Source organism: Uranotaenia lowii, chromosome 3 (genome assembly GCF_029784155.1).
Source record: "Uranotaenia lowii strain MFRU-FL chromosome 3, ASM2978415v1, whole genome shotgun sequence".
Classification (NCBI taxonomy): Eukaryota; Metazoa; Arthropoda; class Insecta; order Diptera; family Culicidae; genus Uranotaenia; species Uranotaenia lowii.
Genome location: NC_073693.1, coordinates 326,787,359 through 326,810,665, shown reverse-complemented (window position 1 = coordinate 326,810,665; position 23,307 = coordinate 326,787,359). Strand labels below are relative to the sequence as shown.

The 23,307-nt window shown below is 37.4% G+C and overlaps 1 protein-coding gene across 1 annotated transcript; it reads left to right on the top strand.

Annotated features, from left to right (window-relative positions):
* The first annotated feature begins 5,827 nt into the window (after positions 1-5,827).
* LOC129753813 (uncharacterized) lies at positions 5,828-21,315 on the top strand. The gene is made up of 3 exons (XM_055749662.1): positions 5,828-9,313; positions 17,534-17,562; positions 21,192-21,315. The coding sequence occupies exons 1-3, from the start codon at positions 5,828-5,830 to the stop codon at positions 21,313-21,315; spliced, it is 3,639 nt and encodes a 1,212-aa protein (XP_055605637.1).
* The last annotated feature ends 1,992 nt before the right edge of the window (positions 21,316-23,307 follow it).

Here is a 23,307-nt window from a genome sequence, read left to right as displayed (position 1 = left end):
AAATACGAAATTAACCTCAACCCCGAGGATACAGATCTCACTATTGGAAATTTCCAAAAAAACTGATGCGTCCGTTCTTAATTGCGTCCTGTACCTTTTTTTCAACAACTTTTTAACAATATTATGCTTAAATAGTGTAATAATTGCTCTGCAGACTTCTTTGAGACTGAAACATTTGTGCGAATTCAGTGAAAAAAATAACCATTTTGTTCACTCGGTTTTCTTTTGGTTAACTTTTATTCTGATAACGGCGGCCTCAAAGAATAGTGTGCGAAATTAAATTTTAAATTCAACGGACAAGGTTGACGGATCAGGCGCCTCTTTGCGGAAACCCGCTTCTGCGTTAACATAAATTCATTGTTTTTTTCTTGCATGCACTCGTTATGGTTTGTCATGCCTCCATGTACGAAAACACAAAAGCTCAAAATATTACAGGAGACGAGCATGTACAAAACAAGAATTTGGGTGTGTAAATAGTTTCTTTTCAATAGGGGTTTTCCAATAACAAAATTCCGTCACATAATTTATTTAGCAGACCATAAATTAATTCTGAAAACAGTTGCTTTTCATCATCAATTTAATAAATGTTTTTTTCTACGATCGAAACGACACGTGTTTTCCATCGAGATTTATATGCAAGTTTATTCTATGTGATAACGGATTTCGTCACTTTTTTATGGCTCTCTTGATAGTTTGAGCTTCAAAGCGTGGTGAGATTCGTTGCTTCCGGTTCGAATAAGAGCGATGTAACATTATTCACTGAGACACAGATCAGATAGTGTAGTTAACGCTTTGGTCTTTCTTCTTGCCTCGAAGCTTTGTAACGAAGAGCCTAACTTGAGGCGTTTAACTGCTCGAAAGTCTTGATACTTCCTGCCTGCTTTCAATGCAATAAAAGTCAACTGGTGGAAAGAAAAACAAAACGCGAAACTTTTGCTGTTCAGCAATTGTAGTCTATTTCTTAAAATACTCCTAATTCTACTATGGAGGATTTTATTGACTCAAAGGTTTGCTTAAAAAGCCCCATCAACAGTACAAACAAGTAACCTTAAGTAACCGTTCTCGCCAGCTCCACAGAGACCTTCTCTTTGATCCTTGCTTACGCCTACGCTCTTTGTGAAATATTGGAAATATTCTATAGGAACAGCTATTTTCTTTTAACAGATTTTTTTTTTACCATTCACGATTTTCAAACATTCCAACCAATCTTTGGATTGCTCGAAACGTACAGTCGCTCAGTTATTCATAGGTTTAGTTTTTTTTCGATCTTAATATTCATTCCGTAGAAACATCATCTCAACAAAACCTTCCAAAAATAGTGGCTGCTATAGTAGTTAAGTAAAAGTTGATGACTTCATTGTTTCCGATTTCAAAAGCTGCCTTCCTAATTTAATGCGACTGAGGTTGATGTCATGCTGGGGCGACAAGCGTGGCGTTGCGTTCCAATAGGAAAACCAAGCAAAACATTGATATGACATGCTGGCGCTTTGAATTTCATTACAAACCACCGCTGTTCTACATCTACTAATGCTTGGGATCGTCTCTTTTCTTTCGGAAGCCATTAAGAGCTCATCAGATCAATATCTGGATAGTGAGAATGCCGAAATTTCAACTGTCAAACTTCCTTGCTATTTTTTTTTTTGCGAGAACTTAGAATTCATGAGAATTTTCTTACCGATCAGGATATTATGTATAAATTCGAACGGATCTTCGAATTATTGTGCTTAAAACCTAAAATCACTTCATCAAACCGAGAAAAACCATATTTCTATTGGATTTTCAACTTGTCGTGCTACAAAACACCCTTGCATCAGTTTTGCCGTGCTTTCCAAAGCGCTCAGTATGCCAGATCTGCGCTTTTTCATGGAGCCGTTATATCTTTTTTCTGGGGATTTTCTACCAATAGGATGATTCATCCCTACCAACACGCTGCTTGCCGCCTCAGTATGAAAGCAACCTAATTCCACTAACACTTAGGTTTAATCTAATTACTTGCCTTACTTGCCGTTTGTTGTTTGTATTGGAAAGTTCGTCAGTGGTTGTTTATGTGTAAACAGATTTTCTAAGGAAAAATGTCATCTAGCAAAATTGAGAGAGAGAGAGAGAGAGAGAGAGAGAGAGAGAGTGCTTTCGCTTCGAGTATACACATACAACTATATGTCTCATGTACAGCGTTGCCACATTTAAATCTGTATTTTCGAGCCAAAAAATCTTTTTAATCTGTATAAAATCTCAGAAATCTGTATTGAAATCTGTATTGAAATCTGTATCATAAGTTTTCATTCCGGATACCTACACTGCAAAAAATCTACATTTAAAATGTATGTTTCCCCACACATATGAATCTGAAATTGTTCAGCACATCGATTTTATTAGAACTAAATAATAATCATTCTTTTTACACATAGATTTTATGTGAGAATTATATACATGATGGCTATCTTAAAATGAGCGTGTAAAAACAGTCCGAAAATCATCGAACACCTTTTTCGATGATTTTATTCTTTTTTCCAAAATGGCGCAATCGAAAATTCAGAAAAGTTCCGCGGTACCGTCAGACGCAGAGATAAAGCGGAAAAGAAAATAATTCGGGCCCTCACAATCTCCAAAGAGAATAGCACCTTTCTGATATTGTTGCACCATATTGTTGCCTACGGGAACTAAACTACGAGGGAAGATCCAGCCATCTTACAGCAGAGTTTTTGTTCTTCCCGATACTTGTGTGCGGTACGTTCGAAGTGGAAATTGTTGTCCAGAATCGACGAACTAATTAAACAGTTTCATTTTTAGGGGAAACCCAGTGAACTTCAAGCTGCATGGAACATAGACCATCTGATCGTTTTTAGTTCGGCCCCGGAAGTTTCGGAACGTCGGATAATGTCAGCACCTCCAGACCATCAGAAGAGTTACCTCGAATGGTTTTTTTGTGTGGAATGGATCGCCCATGTTGGAACGAAAAAGTAATCTATCGGTATAGATGCTGCAAATCCACAATCATTTTGTGCAATAGTTTTCAAAATTATAGTTTTCGAGTGTTTTTGCGTATGTTTTTTTTATTTAGTTTTTTCAAAACTGTGAGTGTTAGTGTGATTTCAATATTTACAATAAGATCTATTATGTAATAAAGTTGGTTGTCTTGTTTGATTAAAATTTTTGCGTATTTTTTATTTAATTTTTTTAAAATAAATTGAGAAATTAAACAGCTGAAAAAATATTAAACTTATGTACCCTATGAATAGCTTTTAAATGCAAAATTTAATAACCTAGATTTGAACGACCTATGCCTTGTATGTGTCGACACACATGACCGTTCTATGTTTTTTGTTATATGTGGGACACATAATCTTTAATTGGTAGGCAAATTGCAAAAATCTATATAGGCTCACACATAGCCTCGATGTGTCGATTTCGTTGAGTGTACTTACGCTGAACTACGGTGTTATACGCGAACCGTTTTTTATTTACTTTGTCCGATTTATTGTAACGGACAGAATACTTGCGCTATGTGGGAAAAATAAGGTCACGCAAAGTTTTAGGTCGATATATCCCGTGAAATATCACGATCTGTGTCCTTCTAAATCAGTTGGGATTTGTATAACGTGTCATTATTACATTTCCTATAAAGCAATGACCAATTTTGGTTTATGATTCTTAAACACAGGTTTTAAAACTTTCTTTAACCCTTTGCTAGTTGTATTGCATTGAAAACGGTTCCGAACTTTATCCTGGGAGTTTTTCCTTATTTGCAAGCGTGATAATTGATAGCTGATTCAATCATCAAAGTTGATTTTTATTGATTGACTCGAAGTATAATAAATATATCTTGGAAAATCTTTGATTCTCTGAAAATCTGTATGAAATCTGTATAAATTTCCAATTATCTGTAATCTGTATATACAGATTCTGTGTTTGAAAATTTCAAAAAAATCTGTATACTTACAGAAAAATCTGTATATGTGGTAACGCTGCTCATGTATATGAATAATACATGTCGTTTTCTCACACCGTTCTTTCCCAGTCAATACGAAACTGGTGGTAGTTGATTGAACAGTGGGTAATTCGCACACATCGTGCTTATAATATAACCAAATTTTAAAATCTGTTTTTTTTTTATATACATATGTCTGATATTCGAAATAGTGCTGCTGAACAAAATTCTGTTTAGTTTTTTTCCTTTGTTTTATCAATTTTCTTCACTTGCTCTACGCTTACGCCCACAACACCGAAGGAAAGCATAGGATTTTCCTCTTTCCGTTTGGTACCTTTGCAGGATTCTTTATTTTGAATTTCTTTTAACATATCCCTTTTTTTAAACAAATTTTTCCTTGAAAAGCTCTTGCCCAAACTCTATCTCTGCTGAATAAGTTTGTACAGCTTGTTGCTTCTTGAATTGACTCCTGATTTACTATTTCATCAATAATCTGCCAGCTATGTTGATAATATGGCACGATTTTTTATTCCTACTTCGATGCGCTTTTTGTATTTCTTCGAAAGTTTACTCATCGTTGATTTTCTACAATGAACTTGTATTACGTGCTTAATACTTTCAAAAACGGATTCCCAACACGCTTTTCCATTAGCAAGTGGGATCTTAACATTTCACTCTGTTTTCCAAAATGATTTTCCTAACGTTTCTTCTTCTCTTTTTTTTTTTTTGGATTGCAACTTCTGAGATCTCTTATTTTAGCTTTTCATTATGTTTGTAAACTTGACTCTCACCTAAATATTTCAGTTTCAGTTTTCATCATAGCGGACTCCCAGCACGTTCCCAGCAAGCTGACTCCCAAAGAACTTGCCTTCTCTTTTGAGCTTTTCAATTTTGTCTATGCCAGAGCTTTTGACAAGCGGACTCTCAACGCGCTTGTTTACTCAAACTACTTTCATAGGCGGACTCCGCTTGTTCATTTAACCTTTATCGGCGGACTCATTGCGCGCCATTTTTTCAGTTTAACAAGCGGACTCTCAACGCGCTTGTTTTTGCAACCTTCATTTGCGGACTCCCAGCGCGCCATTTTGTACTATTTTTTTCCCCTAAGTTTGACAAGCGGACTCTCAACGCGCTTGTTGCCTCAAACTTTTTCCTCGGCGGACTCTCAGCGCGCCATTTTTCTAAGTTTGACAAGCGGACTCTCAACGCACTCAATCAAACTTTACCACAGCGGACTCCCAGCGCGCTGTTTTGTTGGCATGCAACCTTCGTTTTTATTCACCGCTTCAAGAACATTTTTATACTTACAAACATTCACCTTCGATCAACGTGTTTCCGGTACTTCCTACGATTGCCTTCACCTCAACCGTCCCTCGCGAAAGGATGATTCCCATTTTGATATGAATTGAAGAAAAAAAAATGTCCTGTGTAGGTCGCCAATGTGCAGAGCCAATTATGCTATGTGGGAATCATCCTTTGCACGAGAGCCGAATCCAACACTTTAAGCCATCGCAACTTAGCCGGCCGAATGCTGGCACACTAATGACGATAGGGACGCGGCGTTGGCCGTTAGCCCGAAGGCATTTAGTGTGCGTGACGCATCACCAAGTAGATGCTGTCTATTTGCTACAAGTCGATTATCCATATAGTCGTGCATCACACAGTCACAAGCTCTCTCAAGTCGATCCGTATCTTTGTGTGCGAGGCGCTCGTCATCGTGCGTAATCTATATACAATCAGTATACATAAACGAGCACCACACAAAAATCATTGCAAATCACGACTTTGCATATTCCTGGCGATATACAACTGGCAGATCCATCATTTTTCAACTCACGATCAGTTGATTTGGTCCTAGGGATTTCGAACTTCTTCCGCTTTTTTCGAACTGGCAGAGAAATGTTACTTGGAGAAGGACTACCACAGCTTACAGAATCGGTTTTCGGCTGGGTGGTGTCCGGGGAAGTTTCACATAACAGTCAACCTCAACTCACGACCTGCAACATGGCAGCTTCAGGTACGATGGAGGAAATTATGGAGCGATTTTGGTCTTGCGAGGAGATTTCGGATTCTTGCAACTACTCTCCCGACGAGGCGCGCTGTGAGGAACAGTTTGGGCGCACATTTCGTCGAAATTCGGATGGACGGTATATCGTGACACTTCCCAAAATCGAACACGAATTGGAAAAACTAGGAAACTCAGAAGGCACAGCTCGCAGGAGGTTTTTCAGCTTGGAGAGAAGATTAACAAGGGACGCAAATTTGCATGATCAGTACAAAGAATTCATGGCAGAGTACTTGAGGCTAGGACACATGAAGAAGGTGGAAGGCGCTGAATTAAGCAACCCAAACCGCGTTTACTTACCACATCATCCTGTCGTGAAGGAATCCAGCACAACGACAAAAGTGAGGGTGGTTTTCGACGCGTCAGCAAATACATCGACTGGAGTTTCATTAAACGACGCCCTCTACGTAGGTCCTGTAATTCAACAAGATCTTCGAGCGATCGTGTTGCGCTGTCGGACGAGACAAGTTATGCTGGTTGCGGACGTAGAGAAAATGTTCCGGCAAATCATCATGGATCCATCCGATTGTCCGCTGCAGAGCATATTCTGGAGGTTCGATTCACAGCAGGAATTAGGTACATACGAGCTCACCACGGTTACATATGGTACGAAGCCAGCACCTTTTCTGGCTACTCGAGCACTAAAACAGTTGGCAACAGACGAGCAACAGCGGTTTCCACTAGCGGCGGAGACAATATTCAAGGATGTCTATATGGACGACATCATAACCGGATCGGATGATACCGAAACTACGATTGTACTGCGGAAACAGTTGGATGGCTTGACGAGCAGCGGTGGTTTTCCCCTTCGGAAATGGGCATCCAATAAAATCGAGGTTTTACAAGGCGTTCCAATTGAACACTGTGCCTTTCCCCAAGCAGAAGGCATTACATGGGACAACGATACGACGGTGAAGGCGTTGGGGCTAACGTGGATGCCAAAATTGGATTGCTTTCGATATCAATTCGATATTCCCCAAGTTGATTCCGATCATCAATGGACAAAACGGAAAATTCTTTCGATCATAGCGACATTATTTGATCCTTTAGGACTTTTAGGAGCAACTATTATCGTCGCAAAGCTTCTAATGCAACAACTTTGGGCTCTGAAGGACGGAAAGGGAAGAAGGCTGGATTGGGACGATGCAGTTCCGATAAATGTTCAAAGGGATTGGAATAGCTATTATCAGCAATTGTCAATTCTCAACAATCTACGGATTCCAAGGTGCATCATACTTCCAAAAGCGGTTCTAATTCAGGTTCACTGCTTCTCAGACGCTTCTGAGAAAGCATACGGAGCCTGCATTTATTTTCGTAGCACAGATGCATCAGGACACGTTGCAGTTCACCTTCTTACAGCTAAATCTAAGGTCGCACCTCTCAAGACACAATCTCTGCCTCGTCTAGAACTGAATGGAGCGGTTCATGCAGCAGAACTTTTCGAGAAGGTTTCAGAATCCATTGACATTTCATTCCCGGTTTTCTTTTGGACGGATTCGACTTGCGTTTTACAATGGAATAAGGCTTCACCGAACACCTGGCAAAAATACGTGGCGAATCGAGTTTCGAAAATTCAGGCAATCACCGAGAAATACATTTGGAAACACGTTCCAGGGGTTGAAAATCCTGCGGACCTTATTTCGCGTGGAGTTCCACCAAACAGCTTAGAAGGAATGAGACTTTGGTGGGAGGGTCCCACTTGGCTAAAAAATCCACAGGAAGAATGGCCAAAACCACCTAAATCAATGGAAGATCCACCGGAGAAAAACAGCAAAACAAATTCCTGTGTTGCATCAGCGAAATCATCATTTATCGACGAATTTATTACCAAATTTTCATCGTATTCTTCGCTTCTTAGAACTGCAGCATATTGTCGTCGTTTTGTTAACATTATTTGTAAAAACAACAGTAACAAATACCCAGAATTTCTGACCGTGGAAGAAATTCGCGGTGCAGAACGTACTATAATTCGTAAGGTTCAGGAACAGGAATTTGGCAAGGAAATTAATTCGTTAAAACATAAATCAGAATTCCCTAAAGGCTCGAGTCTAAGATATTTCAAACTTCTGATGGAGGCGGATGGTGTTTTACACTTGAATAGGAGATTAGGCAATTCGATGGAACCACCGGATACGAAATATCCCGCTGTTTTACCTGGAAAACACCCCCTAACTGATCTGATATTCCAGCACTATCATCACCAATATTTACATGCTGCTCCTCAGCTGTTATTGAACGTTGTTCGGTTGAAATTCTGGCATTTAGGAGGAAGAGATATCGCAAAAAGGATTGTTCATAAATGCGTACGTTGTTTTAAGGCAAAACCAAAACGCATACATCAGCAATTGGGGCAGTTACCCTCAGCCAGAGTTACGGTTTCAAAACCATTTGCGAAGGTGGGGATCGATTTTTTTGGACCAGTATACATCAGCGCAGGTCGACGTAAAGCAGCTTTGAAGACGTATGTGGCGGTATTTGTATGTATGTGTACCAAGGCAGTACACTTCGAACATGTTGCTGATTTATCAACGGAGAGGTTCCTTCAAGCCTTACGAAGATTTCTGGGACGTCGAGGCCGAATAACAGACATCTACTCGGATAACGGAACCAATTTCGTAGGAGCGAGGAATCAACTACGTGAATTATTCCAACTGCTCAAGGATCCAGCGCATCGGGAGAAGGTGTCACGGTTCTGCACTGATGAGGAAATACGATGGCACTTCAATCCCCCAGGAGCACCACATTTCGGCGGTTTGTGGGAGGCCGCAGTCCGTTCAGCGAAATTTCACTTACTACGAGTGCTCGGTGGGCAGCCGGTAGGAGCAGAGGATTTTTCGACGTTGCTGGTGCAGGTCGAGGCTTGCCTCAATTCACGTCCGCTAACACACCTGAGTGATGATCCGCTGGATTTTGCACCTTTAACAGCCGGACACTTCTTAACAGGTGAATCGTTACAGGCTTTACCAGAAGAAGATCTTACTGAGGTTCCAATTAATCGCTTAGACCGTTGGCAGCTGATTCAGAGGAAATTCCAAGACCTCTGGCGTCGTTGGCACAAGGAGTACATTTCGCAAATGCAAGCAAAATCAAAACATTGGATCTCAGAGACTAAAATAGTAGTTGGGCGCTTAGTACTCATCGCTGATGAGAACCAACCTCCCATGAGATGGCGATTAGGGAGGATTACGGCAGTGTTCCCAGGAAAGGATGGTGTAACCAGAGTAGCAGAATTGAAAACGGCCACTGGCATTCTTACACGACCGGTAGTCAAGCTTTGTTTTCTACCAATCAACGAAGAACCAGTCGCTTCTGAGGAGAATGTTCGATAAATAGAGTATCCAGTGCATCGAGGGGAAGTTTTCTTTATTTTCAGAAGCATCCCGAATACTTCAGGGTAGGCGAGGATGTTGAGGATTTCATGGAATGACCTTCGTTGCTACCAATGGAAATATATCTCACCGCGTTCTTATCAGTGAGATCGAAAACCCACTACCTTATGTCATCCCATCGGCGAGTGACTGAGTGATACGGGGCCAGCAAGATCACCATACCGATGACCATACTAGCGGGCGAAATTTAGTCTTCGTCAACCATCCGTCGGGAACGCACTATAGGGGATACCCTTGCGCTTTTATTTTGTGTTAGAATAAGTAAACTTTAGAGTAATAAATTTATATATTAAGTGCAATAAATGTTTCAACTAGTTAGGAATAAATGTGTGTTAATAGAAACCAATAAAAAGTGTTCGCGTTTGTAAAAAACCGTGTGTGAATCATTTGGACAAAGAAACTTTGTGCATGCAACCGCATGCTAAACTCAACCACTCAAGGTCATTGAACCTGTGCCTGTGGAAGGGACATCAGGGCTCGCTGGACACCACGTGCGACTCAACGGTAGGACCGAGTTTTTTGCCCTGACCCCAAACAATGACAAAAATGACAAAAATGACAAAAATGACAAAAATGACAAAAATAACAAAAATAACAAAAATGACAAAAATGACAAAAATAACAAAAATGACAAAAATAACAAAAAAGACAAAAATGACAAAAATGACAAAAATGAAAAAAATGACAAAAATGACAAAAATGACAAAAATGACAAAAATGACAAAAATGACAAAAATGACAAAAATGACAAAAATGACAAAAATGACAAAAATGACAAAAATGACAAAAATGACAAAAATGACAAAAATGACAAAAATGACAAAAATGACAAAAATGACAAAAATGACAAAAATGACACAAATAAAAAATTGAAAAGATTGTCAAAAATTATAAAAATAGAAACAAAATTTGAATTTTAAAAATTTGCTATACATGATATTAATAAAGAATGATCAATCTTAGACGAAAACAATGCAAAATATGAATGAAATGAGACATAAATGAGACTAAAAATATAATTCAATTAGACTTAAGTTCGACAAAAATGCCGACAAAATTGACAATATAAAAAAAACAAAAAAAAAACCAAAATAACAATTATGAAAAAGGTGATTTCAGATTATGAGTTGAATTTAAGATACCTAGAATCAGTCAAGGAATATTTAAAGAAGGTAGTGTCGAGGCAGCCCTGCTTTAGTATTAGTACACACTGCGACGTCACAATCACAAAAAATCTGTTAATTTACTAGGAAATTTTCCTTTTTCATTGATAATTTGAAGAATTTGCTGGAAATGTGTCACTTTTAATACCTGTTGTGTGAGGCACAAATACACAGATGAGTCGGCACGACTTCTCTCTCATCCTCTAGTGAGGCGGGCAAACCGGCTAAGCGCACTCAGTTAGGTTGTGACAGCTCAGCGTATAAGCCGCATATCAGGTGAAGAGGCGCTGCCCCATCGGTGGGTGATTTCCGGAGGGCAAATTGCTGTTGCACATTTGGCGACCGAAACTGGACAATTTTTTTTCCTTCCTGCATTGCTTTAGAAACAAACAGAACCCAGGACGGAAATCACCCACCAGAGTGCTAAAGCGGAAAAAAAGATGTTCCCCAGTGATTTTGATGCGATAGTGTTGTAGTGATTCCAGTGTTGCAAAATCTGCAGTTTCGTGGTGTATCGTGGTATTAAAATTAATTGAAAAAATCAGTTCGTTTGAGGAAAAAAGGAGAGACTGCGAGTTGGAGGACCGCATGAGCTTTGAAAAGCTGCGAGTTGAGAGGACCGCTACAACTATAAAATTGTGTGTTGGGAGGACCACAATTAGAAAACTGATTGCGAGTTGGGAGGACCGCAAAATAAAAGAACGGTTGCGTGTTGGGAGGACCGCAATGGATAAAGAAGGCTGCGTGTTGGGAGGACCGCAGTATGAAAAGCATTGCGAGTTGGGAGGACCGCAAAATAAAAGAAAGGCTGCGTGTTGGGAGGACCGCAATGGATAAAGAAGGCTGCGTGTTGGGAGAACCGCAGTATGAAAAGAATTGCGAGTTGGGAGGACCGCAAATTAAACAAAAATTTGCGTGTTGAGAGGACCGTAAAATAAAAGAAAGGCTGTCTGGCAGACGGACTGAAAAAAAAGACTTAAACAAAATTGAGACGAGCGCACTTGAAGTTGAAATCAAGAGAAATTCAATGAGTTAAAAAAAAGAATTGAAAAAAATCGCATTGAATGAAAAATGAAACCGAACAACAAAAAACCCCTTTTGAGAGGATAGGAAAAATGACATGGTTTCGCCTGAAATTGAGAATGAGAGGATAGGTGCTCAATATTATAACAAAGGCAGCATTAAATGCAGACATCTGGTAATGTAATATTTAGGGCCAATCAAGCGCTGTTAAAGCAATTCAATTTGGACGCTGCAGGAAAGGAATCTAAGAAAATTATCGTTTCGTCACAACATGATCTACTTTAACAAACATGGTATTTATTTGGCCTGAGAAAGACGTATTCAAAGTAAGAGGAGTTTTAATATATCATACGGCTTATGACGAAACGGAATGGAATAACAAAAGAAAATTGAACAATCGGAGAATGAAATGCACAACAAAACCCGGGCAGATTAATATAGTGATAAGAAAAGAGTAAGTAGATTATCGTATGAAAAGCAACCTTTAGAAAATATGTAAATTTTGTGAAAGGTTAAGTGGAATAATGACATAAATATTTTGAGCACCTTGGAATAATGATCCTAATAGAATTCCTTAAAAAAAAGGAAAAACATACGACCAGGGTTAATTTCGTATAGGAAAAGGAAAAAACTTAATTCAAAAGAGCATGAAAATATATTAACAACAAAATGATATTTTAATGCGAAAGCTCAAACTAAACAAATGAATAAGTATTTAGCATGGATGCAGCTAGTTAAGAGTACTATCCGCATGAATGTGCATTTGTAACTACCTGGTATATAAAAAAAGAACCGAAAGAAAATGGAAGAACGCTTTAAAAAAAAATTGTAGTGTAAACCTTGAGAAGGGATTGAGCAAAGTTTGCCGAAGAAATCTTGAACTGAGGAGTTAGAAACTATTAGTTAAGTTACGCTAGAAAGGCATCTCATGAATGTAATGTCGATTGGAAAATTTTAGTGGAGCCAAACATATCAGCAAAAATTCTCTAGTCCTAGTGAATTGAGGTCTAATTCAGATCTGGTATAAAAAAATACAAACATGCTAGAAAGATGATAGAAATTCAAGTTTGAGGATCACAGTTAAAATTGTTTAATTGGGATATATTTCAAGACATGAACTTTTTTGAAAATATTGAATTATTAACAGAAGTCATTAAGATGAATGTGACGGTAAATCAATAAAAAAAAAAATCAACTTAATTCTTGCTAACTACTCATTCAAATATAGAAAATCTTAAAAAAAAAAAAACCTATGGGATTCAGAAGAAAAGTAATTTATTTAAAAACTGGCAAGCCTGGCGCAACAATTTACGCATATAGCTATAGCTTTACCAGATCTCGAGTGCTGTCTAGTATGAGTGCAATTATTTTACAGTCCTTCGCTCGGGTGAGATGGGAGACGATATGTATACACGTCATGGTTGCCACATGTACAGATTTATCTTGACAAGTATAGATTTTGATGAACGATGCGAATAGTCAAAGGAATTTTGTCCATAGTCTGAAATCACCTGATACAAAAATGCTATCAAAAGCAAATTTAGATGTTTTTCCATACGTGGTTAAAAACGCACCTACTGATACAAATTTTAAAACACACGTTTGTTGTTTGACTTCCTCATATAGAAATTCAATGTAGCTGGTACAGTTTTTGTCCAAATGATGAAAATGAAAAAAGATTTATTTCGACTGAAGGTACAGATTCGGGAAAGTAGCAACGCTGACACATGCATTCATTCAAACCGTATCGTCTTCGAGAGAGTACATTGCTGATGTGGTGAAGGAATAGCTCTCAGCAAATTGTCGTCAGTCCAGTCGTAGGCCAAGCCACACACATTCACCTATTTACGTTATTGTATTAGAATTATGCCAGCTGTCGATGTGCTAGTACTGACGAGGACTTTCTTGTATCAAATTGGTTGAGCAAACGAGAGGAGAACACATCTACCAATAGGACGAATTGGTTCGGTTATTCGAAACGACCAACGGCCGCGCGACGTATGGAGCAAGAATGAAAAGATGAGAGGGAAAAAATGAGCTGCACAAGCAGCCGTAGCTTTATTCATAAATATGTGTGAACCATATGGAATAAATAATAGAACGCATCACAAACTGACTAGACTAGATGGAATGCAACTGTTCGCTATGTCCGTTCCAATGCTTACCCAGACGGCGGCAACGATACACGTTTTGTCTATGTATCGTGTGACCAACATCTTTTAAAGAAGTGGTCATGAATCCCGTTTTTAAGCTTTTTTTCCTCAGATTTAAGCTTTTTTTACCTTGAGAAGATAGGAGACGAAAGCTTAAATCTGAAGAAAAAAGCTTAAATCTGTCAAAACGAGGGGAAAAACAGGGGAAATCCGAAAGATGTGCTCCATACGGTTTGAATAGCGTTGCCGCCGCCTGTGCTTACCTCCGTGAGAAACAGAGAGTTTTTTTTCGATTTCGTTTTTTTCTCCGAGAGGAAGGGAGATGTGTGAGGCACAAATACACAGATGAGTCGGCACGACTTCTCTCTCATCCTCTAGTGAGGCGGGCAAACCGGCTAAGCGCACTCAGTTAGGTTGTGACAGCTCAGCGTATAAGCCGCATATCAGGTGAAGAGGCGCTGCCCCATCGGTGGGTGATTTCCGGAGGGCAAATTGCTGTTGCACACCTGTTATTCTAGAAGGATTCTTGCTCTTCAAGATTGGTACGAAAAAAGTTGGATTTTCGAGTAATTTTTGAATGAAATAGACCATCGAAGTTCGAAAAAATGATGGATTTTCCCTACTCAAATTTGCAAAACTTAAAAATTAGTTCAAAGTCTTCCAGGAAAATGATCAAGTCAGTGCAGTTTAAGATCCTTATTACGAAAAAGGTATCAAAAAACAAACTTTGATATAAAACCACAATTATTTATTCGCATTTTAGGAAATCGAGTTAACAATAACCAATTGATGTTAATTGTTCTACATAAGAATTGAATATGGTAAACCGATTGGATAAAAATCATGACAATCAGTTGAACACTCAATAACTACCAGCTAGACCTTTTTAAAGTAGATTTTATTTTCGTTTTTGAACGTTTTAGCTTCAAGATGACATTGCGTTCATTATTAAAATGAGAAAAAAAACATAATACAATCTTCAAAGGACCAGAAAATTTCATAACATAGTGAAATAGAGGTCTTACAACACAATCAAAATGAAATTGAAATTCATTTTCGTTCTAAAACATGTTTTTCTTTGAAATTTCTGCCATTCGCATATTAATTTTCGATATATTCGTTTTTGTGACGTCACAAAAAAAAATCCAATATGGCTCTTGACACTACCTTATTTAAATATGGAATCAGTAAGATTCAGGAACACTTTTGGATTTCAACTTTAAATTTCTGCGCCATCTACCCATGACTAGCGGAATAAATGATAACGATTTGCCTTCGTAAGTTTTTCCTCAACGAACTTATCGTTTCGCCGTTGCTCATCTTCTTCTTGGTTTTCCCCGTTACATTCAAGGTATCGATGTATTGGTGTCAGTTGCCGTTTGCTGGTCGACGCCATATTTGCTGCGCAGCAGCCAACCGAGCAAAGAACCATGCAATCAACGAAACGGACGAAGAAAGAAAGTTAAATAAAAATCTCTTGCCCAAGCAGCGAAATCCGTTTATTTTTAACGCCTGGGACTGACTGGGGCCGTTGGTGTTGTTTTCGTATTTAGAATGTTGTAGAAGAACCATGCTTGCAGCGGTGTGGTCCGTTGAAGTTGATGGGAGGTGGCCATTTATAGAACGGAATCATGAATTTTTTGATAAAAAAGGTCTGTGAAACTCATTTTTAAGTTTAACTTGATTTGACGATTTACATGGGAAATTTGACTTAAAATATCAATAAAAAGTTAACACTGGATTATTTCTGTAATCGCACATCCCCCCATTTATCTGAAGAAAAAAAATCTTGATGATTGGAACACAAGTTGTACTAGAGATTTTTTGCAGAATTTTTAAGTTACTTTAACATGAGTAAATTTAGGCTTATTGGTTTGTATGGGAAAATTGAATATTTTGTACTGGAAAATCAAGATTATTTAGTTATTAGATTATATTAGTCTGCTACTGGTTTTTGTGCCAATTTTTATTTTCTCGAAAGGAAATTTTCCACTGAACAATTTGGACGGAGACCGTTACTTCGTACCTTATTAGACAAAAAAAAGTTATTAGGTGTTGAATGGAGGGATGTCTTTTGGCATTGAAAAAAGTCCAATTCAATTAACATCACTGCTGGATGCCTAGCGAGATATTGCATGACTACTTTTTATGCAGAACTTCGTGAGGCACCAGCAGTGATGTCATTTGAATGTACTATTTTTCAATGCTAAAATACATGCCCCACTTAAACAGCTGATAACTTTTTTGCATAATAAGATACGAATAATAAGATTCGACAAAATTTGTTCAGCGGATAATTTCCTTTATTGAATTTATAAATTGGCACAAAAACCAGTAGCAGGCAAAAGAATGAAAAATTATGTTGATTTTTCAGTACAAAATATTCACTTTTTGGATACCAACATAAAAGTTGAAATTTACTCGTGTTAACGATACTTAAAAATTCTGCAAAAAATCATGGATGAGTTTTAAACCAAAACTAAGCTTTTTAGGACCCAGGGTGTAAAAAATTGAAAAATGACCCCAAATCGACTCTGTCTACTGAGACATGTTACTAAGCCGGTTAAAGAAGAAACAAAATCTGTACTTACTTCAATGATTGCCTTCAAAGCACCATTCGACCTGAATATGAGAATTGGTGGCTATTTTATTCTCTTGAGTGCATTTTCAATACTACATACATACACTGTAAATTTTTGCCTCGGTTTCCAGCAAAAAAAATTGCTGGAAACGTTCAGCAATTCAAATTTTTGCTGGAAACCAGCAATCGATTTTCGAAGTGCTGGATTTTTCAGCATTCGGTTGTGTTCTTGTCATTTTTGCTGGAAAATCAGCAATCGGTTTTCAAATTGCTGGACTTTCCAGCAATTGGTCTAGTTTGCTGGAAAATCAGCAATCGATTTGTCAAATTGGAGTCTGTTTGTTTTCGTACGCTGAAGCAAGGTGAGACTCTTTTTCACGAATTTTGTTTATGTTAATACTATTTTTTTTTATTTTCCTCTATATTCTAGCAACCAGACATCAAGTCAAGGGTGAGTTTTTATTGGAAAATGGATTTATTAGATTCATCAAAGGTATTAATCAAATCTCTATTTCAGGTGGCGGATGATTATCACATTGGCACAAATCTGCCACCCCGGAATATTGCCAAAACATATATCTCTGCTAATTCATTTAATTCATAATAAAAAAAATGGAAGAAAACAAATGTTGTTTATTACTTATCATGTGCACAGCCAGTTTCAATATTTATATTTGAATTGAAATATAAATTTGATACAAAATACAGCCGAATGCTTAGATAAAAATAGCTGGTTTCCAGCAATCTGGATTGCTAATTTCCAGCAATTTGAATTGCTGGAAACCAGCATTGATGTTTGCTGATTTTTCCAGCAATAGATATTGCTGGTAATTTTGCTGGAAAGTCAGCGGGACAAAAACCAGCAAAATTTTGCTGGTTTCCAGCAAAAAAAAATTTGCTGTGTACACAGTAAATTTTTGCCTTGATTTCCAGCAAAAAAAATTGCTGGAAACGTTCAGCAATCCAAATTTTTGCTGGAAACCAGCAATCGGTTTTCTAATAGCTGGATTTTTCAGCATTCGGTTGGGTTCTAGTCATTTTTGCTGAAAAATCAGCAATCGGGTTTCAAATTGCTGGACTTTCCAGCAATTGATCTAGTTTGCTGGAAAATCAGCAATCGAGTTGTCAAATTGGAATCTGTTTGTTTTCGTACGCTGAAGCAAGGTGAGACTCTATTTTACGAAATTTGGTTAGATTAATATAATTATTTTTATTTTCCTCTATATTCTAGCAACATCACAGCAGCACATCAAGTCAAGGGTGAGTTTATATTGGACAGGTATATTCCATGAAAGATACTTATCAAATCTTTTTTATCAGGTGGCGGACGATCAACACTTAGGCATAAAACTGCCACTCCTGAGCCGGCGTTAGGATAAATAAAAAAAATCATGTTCTTGAAAGTGAATAAATCCCTTATTATAAAATCGGAAATGATTTTATTGCTTATTAAATGCACAACCAGTATTAAATATTTAATTTTGGACTAAAATATAAATTTGATACTAAATATAGCCCGGTTGTTTTGAAAGAAATGCTGGTTTCCAGCAATCTGGATTGCTGATTTTCCAGCAATTTGAATTGCTGGAAACCAGCATTAACGTTTGCTGCTTTTTTTTTGCTGGAAACCAGCAAAATTTTGCTGGTTTTTGTCCCACTGAGTTTCCAGCAAAATTTCCAGCAATTTAAATTGCTGGAAAAAACAGCAAACGTTGATGCTGGTTTCCAGCAATTCAAATTGCTGGAAAATCAGCAATCCAGATTGCTGGAAACCAGCTATTTCTTTCAAATCAACCGGCTGTATTTAGTATCAAATTTATATAATTAAATATTGAATACTGGCTGTGCATATAATGGCAATAAGAAACAATTACTTTCTTCCATTTTTTAATAATGTTTGTATTTATTTCCAAGAACTTTTTATAAAAATTTTACAACACCGGCTCTGGAGTGGCATGCAGCTTTGCGCCAAAGTGCTAATCATTCGCCACCTGAGAAAAGAATTCTGATTAGCATCTTTTATGGTAGATATTGTCAATTAAAAACTCACCCTTGATTTGATGTCTGTTTGCTAGAATATAGAGGAAAATAAAAATAATTATATTAATCTAACCAAAATTCGCAAAATAGTCTTACCTTGCATCAGCATACGAAAACAAACAGACTCCAATTTGACAACTCGATTGCTGATTTTCCAGCAAACTAGATCAATTGCTGGAAAGTCCAGCAATTTGGAAACCGATTGCTGATTTTTCAGCAAAAATGACAAGAACACAACCGAATGCTGAAAAATCCAGCAATTAGAAAACCGATTGCTGGTTTCCAGCAAAAATTTGGATTGCTGAACGTTTCCAGCAATTTTTTTTGCTGGAAATCGAGTCAAAAATTTACTGTGTACACACAAAACTTTCGAGGCTCCACTTAGCAAAAATGAGCTGTTACTTTCCGTTAGCAAAATTTTTTTTTTACTGTTGAGTTAGCACTTTCCCAAATTGTCATGACTTTTGCTCAATTTGAGTAAAAATAACCAATTTACTACTAATTTAAGCATTTGAAGTAGCATGGACTCAAACTTTTAGCCTGTGCTCAAACCGCGTTCTTTATGTGCTCAAATTTTAGAAAGGCGAGACAGGCGGGAACCTGTCAGATTATTCTTGTTTTTGTTTTGCACCGCGCGCTGGTAAAAAGATTTTTGTTCCGCTCCTCGGTTTTTCGTCGTTTAATTTGAATTTGAATTTGGTAAGTAGTACATAAAATAGTGGTTAAAAGGAAAAAATAACAGAAATATTAAGCTTTCCAATCCTCAAATCGGCATCGACTAACCAGGTTTCCGAACTTTTCCAGGATCAACAGCAGCTCGTGTTAGGGAATGCTGCAGAAGTAGCCGCATTCTCTCTCCAGCGGAACGGTTACCGGTTCGGTAATCAGTGGAAAATCGCGGAATCCTAACGCTGCACATACCGGTACACGATAACCAGAAAGGAGGAGAAAAGTGTGAAGCGCAAAACCGAACCCGGGAGCAGCAGTAGTGGTTCCGCCGGGTAATGTGGTTTACCTGTTGGTGGTCAGTGTTTCTAACTATCAGCTAGCAAAAAAAAAATAGACTGTCTACCTATTATAGTTTTATTTCTATTCTATAAGATCCTAATATGAAATGCACTACACACAAAATTTTCGAGGCCGGAATTTAGCAAAATTTTGCTCAAATTTGACCAGCTAGAAATTTAGCAATCAAATTAGCAATTTTTTTTTACTGAAATTTTAGCATAATCGTCAAAAGTGTCTAGACTAATTTTTTACTTATTTTTCAGCAAAAAAAAATATGATTTGCTACAATTTTAGCAAAACAATTTTTTTTTAACTTTACTAAAATTTCAGTGAAATTCAATTTTCAATTTATAAATGTTTTCGGTAAAGAATAAAAAAAACTATCATCGGTTCACCATTTTATATTCCTTAATTTTCATAATAATTTATAACACACTATTCATCCTACCAAAATACAAGAGATCCAAATACACTGATGTTGAAGTTTCCTTTGTCGGCATCCGGTTGGTGATCTACAGCAGTTTGGTTAGCTGCTCTTTCCGCTTCCGTGGAGTTGAATTAATCATGGAGATTTGGAACACATTTAGCCTGGAACTGAGTTAAGGCTACTCAATTCGCCGGAGCTCTTCGGCAATTCACTGGATCAAACTGCAAAATAGGAATTTTATTTTTTTTTCTCTGCATCTGCATAGAAATATACCAACATATAACTAGATACAAATGCTGCGGAACAATTCGTGTCTCTACGTGCTGATGACATAGATCGTCGACAGTCTCGGCTGTTTTATCGACATTCTTCTTGTAACCTGTAACAAAACGAAAATTAATATCATCAGAATCGCACATTTTAGAATGATGTAGCTGAAACTAATAGCAGCAATGATGGTCAAGGAATCATAATGCTACACGAAAAAAACTGAACCGGGCAAATAAGCGTTTAGTTCCTTATAGTTTAAACTTTTTTTAAATATCTTTATTATAGTGATTTTTAGTTTTGGCACTTTAAACTTGTCTTTCGGTTGGGAGATATAAATAAATAAAAAAAAAGAAACCCTATCTTACTAGTTTGATGCTTTCCAAGCTACTGAGGTTGCAATTTTCATACAAATCATACCCTAATTAAACTTAAATTCCGTAAGACAATAGTTAAACTAAACATGTAATTAAATTAAACAATTTAAAGCCAATTGATTTGTCGCAAGTAAAGGAATGGCTGTGAGAAGTGCGCTTCATCATACAAGAGTATAAAAAAAATCCGGTATTGCCCTTTAATTCGGTATTTACTTACCCGGTTTAATCGAAACTGGAAGCTATGACGGCAATCATTCCCAATGGGAAGTTCCCATGTTACAATTTCTAAAAGTTTTTGCTCCTTTTTTCGATGATCGAGTCGAATCTGGAGATTATATCCACTGCTTGATTTCCGGTTCGTGGAAGTTTCTAAACTAGAAATAGTTGTGCAATTTAGTTAATTTTTTTTCCAAAATATAAACATTATGCATTTTAGAAAAGTACTTACCAACAATTTGGAGGCAAAATCAGCCTCTTCTTATCTTGGTAATTGTGCTGCTCGATCTTGCTGCCATCGCGCACCATTGACACTCGATTTAAAGGGCTCTATCACCTGTATAATACCGGTTTCTTCGTCTTGTTTCGTGCGTTTGTTTGGAACATCCCGCTCGATGCCCGCTAATGTTTTGTTCCTCTGGCCGGCCATAAAGCGGGGGCATCTTTTTTCGAAACATCTTACTGAAAAATAAAAAAAAATGTTGCAAATTTCCTTAACTTTTTAACAATATCTTACCTACCATTCTCACCGTTTCAACCCGGACAAAAATCAGACATCCGCCGAAGGTTCACCCGAACAGTCATCATGATAACCAGAAGCCTTCGGAAATCGGAGCAGGAGAATACGGATATGCTATAGCAACTTACAATTTCATCCGCGACGGACAGCTGGAATGAACTTCCCCGGGAACGATAAAAAAAAACATTCTAACCGGCACACTAGTTGATAAAAATGACATTTTATATTAAAAACGGAATCGAAGCGTTCTGAAATCGCGATCAACCGCACTGACCCGAAGAAAACAAAATAAAACGCGCCAAAACCAAACGTTGACTGCGGTTCGAGTACAAGCTAAAAGTTTGGGTCCATGCTACTTTAAATACTAAAGTTAGTAGCAAATGAGGTTTTTTACTCAAATTGAGCGAATTTCGAAACAAAAATGGAAAATGCTAATTCGACAGTAAAAATTTTTTTTTGCTAACGGAAAGTAATGGCCAATTTTTGCTAAGTTGAGGCTCAGAAATTTTGTGTGTAAATTAAATTATTTCTGTTTTTCAGATTTCATTGGTGGAGATGTATAGTAAAAGCTTCAAGAACGCGATGATGGAATACACTTTTCGAAACTCGCGGAGTGATGCGAACAAAAATAAAAGAGAAGATAAAAAAAATCAAATCTCACTTTTTAATATTTGAAAACCTTTCCATTGAAAATAATTTAATTTTGGATTTTACTCAAATTCTAGCAAACGTTAGAAAAATAAATTTTGCTAAAATGTTAGCAAACAAAGGTTTTTGTTTGCTTGAAAATTAGTAAACATTCAGTCAGGACACATTTTGCTATTTTGCTAAAATTTTAGTAGAAAAAACATTGCTAAATTGATTGCTAACTTTCTAGCTGGTCAAATTTGAGCAAAATTTTGCTAATTTTCGGCCTCGAAAATTTTGTGTGTACACACAAAATTTTCGAGGACGAAAATTAGCAAAATTTTGCTCAAATTTGACCAGCTAGAAAGTTAGCAATCAATTTAGCAATTTTTTTCTACTAAAATTTTAGCAAAATAGCAAAATGTGTCCTGACTGAATGTTTACTAATTTTCAAGCAAACAAAAACCTTTGTTTGCTAACATTTTAGCAAAATTTATTTTTCTAACGTTTGCTAGAATTTGAGTAAAATCCAAAATTAAATTATTTTCAATGGAAACCCGAATACGAAAATATTGTAACAAAACTGTTCCTGTTGTAGTTATAAAACGATTAGAAACAGCGTAAAAAAACGTTTAGAAAATGATATCTGAAACCATAAAAAACATTCCACTTATCTTGAATTCCAAAACGACGGTCTGTTGAATATGGCGTTAAGTTATGTTACTGTTTAGAACTGTTAAAACAATTGTATGGGGCGACTGTTCTACAAGCAGTTAAGATAAAATCCAAAGAACACTCACGGGAACCATACTCGGCCAATCAAACTGTTTCTGTTACAGTTATTCTTAATGTTCTCTTGTAACAAAACATTAACAGTAATACGTATGATACGATTTGACAAAGCGTATCTTTCGAAGGTATGCCTACGTTTATTGGAATCATACGGGAACGTGGCACGCACACTTGTGCAAATTATTATATAGGATTTTCGGATTTTTTATGGAATCATTTTTATTAGATTTAATAAATTTATTAATTTTTCAAATATTTAGTTGACTTACATTTTCATACAATTGACCATCAATCGGCTACAAACTCCGTCCAGAATGATCGCCAACAATCGGCTACAAACTTCGTCCAGAAAGATCGCCAACAACGGTCCCATTTGGCTATAGGCACAGCGAATGGGTGTTTTAGTTGTTCCAGCGCTAGTGGGTGCTATCCTTTCCTTTCCACCATCCTTGGGCCATGAATGTTCGCGGAAACTGAGCTGTGTTCCATACTCGGCTACAAATTCACCCGGTCAAGTGGCAGAGATCGCCAACGATGATCCCATCCGGCCAAAGGTACAGTGGTTCTACCGCTATCGTCCTGTGGAATACAATTGAGCAGTGAACTGAAATTGGAATTAAAAGTCAATAAAAACAAAAACTTACGGGATCTTCCGGTAGCTTGAAGGTTTCGCAGTGGACACAATCGGACCCAGTTGCGGGGCGACTGGCTCCTTCCCCAACAAATCCATT

Coding starts and splice junctions, on each gene's coding strand:
- LOC129753813 (XM_055749662.1), top strand. CDS start 5,828: ATGTTACTTGGAGAAGGACTACCACAGCTTACAGAATCGGTTTTCGGC. Junction 9,314..17,533: donor CAGTCGCTTCTGAGGAGAAT/GTTCGATAAATA, acceptor TCTATATTCTAG/CAACATCACAGCAGCACATC. Junction 17,563..21,191: donor AGCAGCACATCAAGTCAAGG/GTGAGTTTATAT, acceptor GACAAAAATCAG/ACATCCGCCGAAGGTTCACC.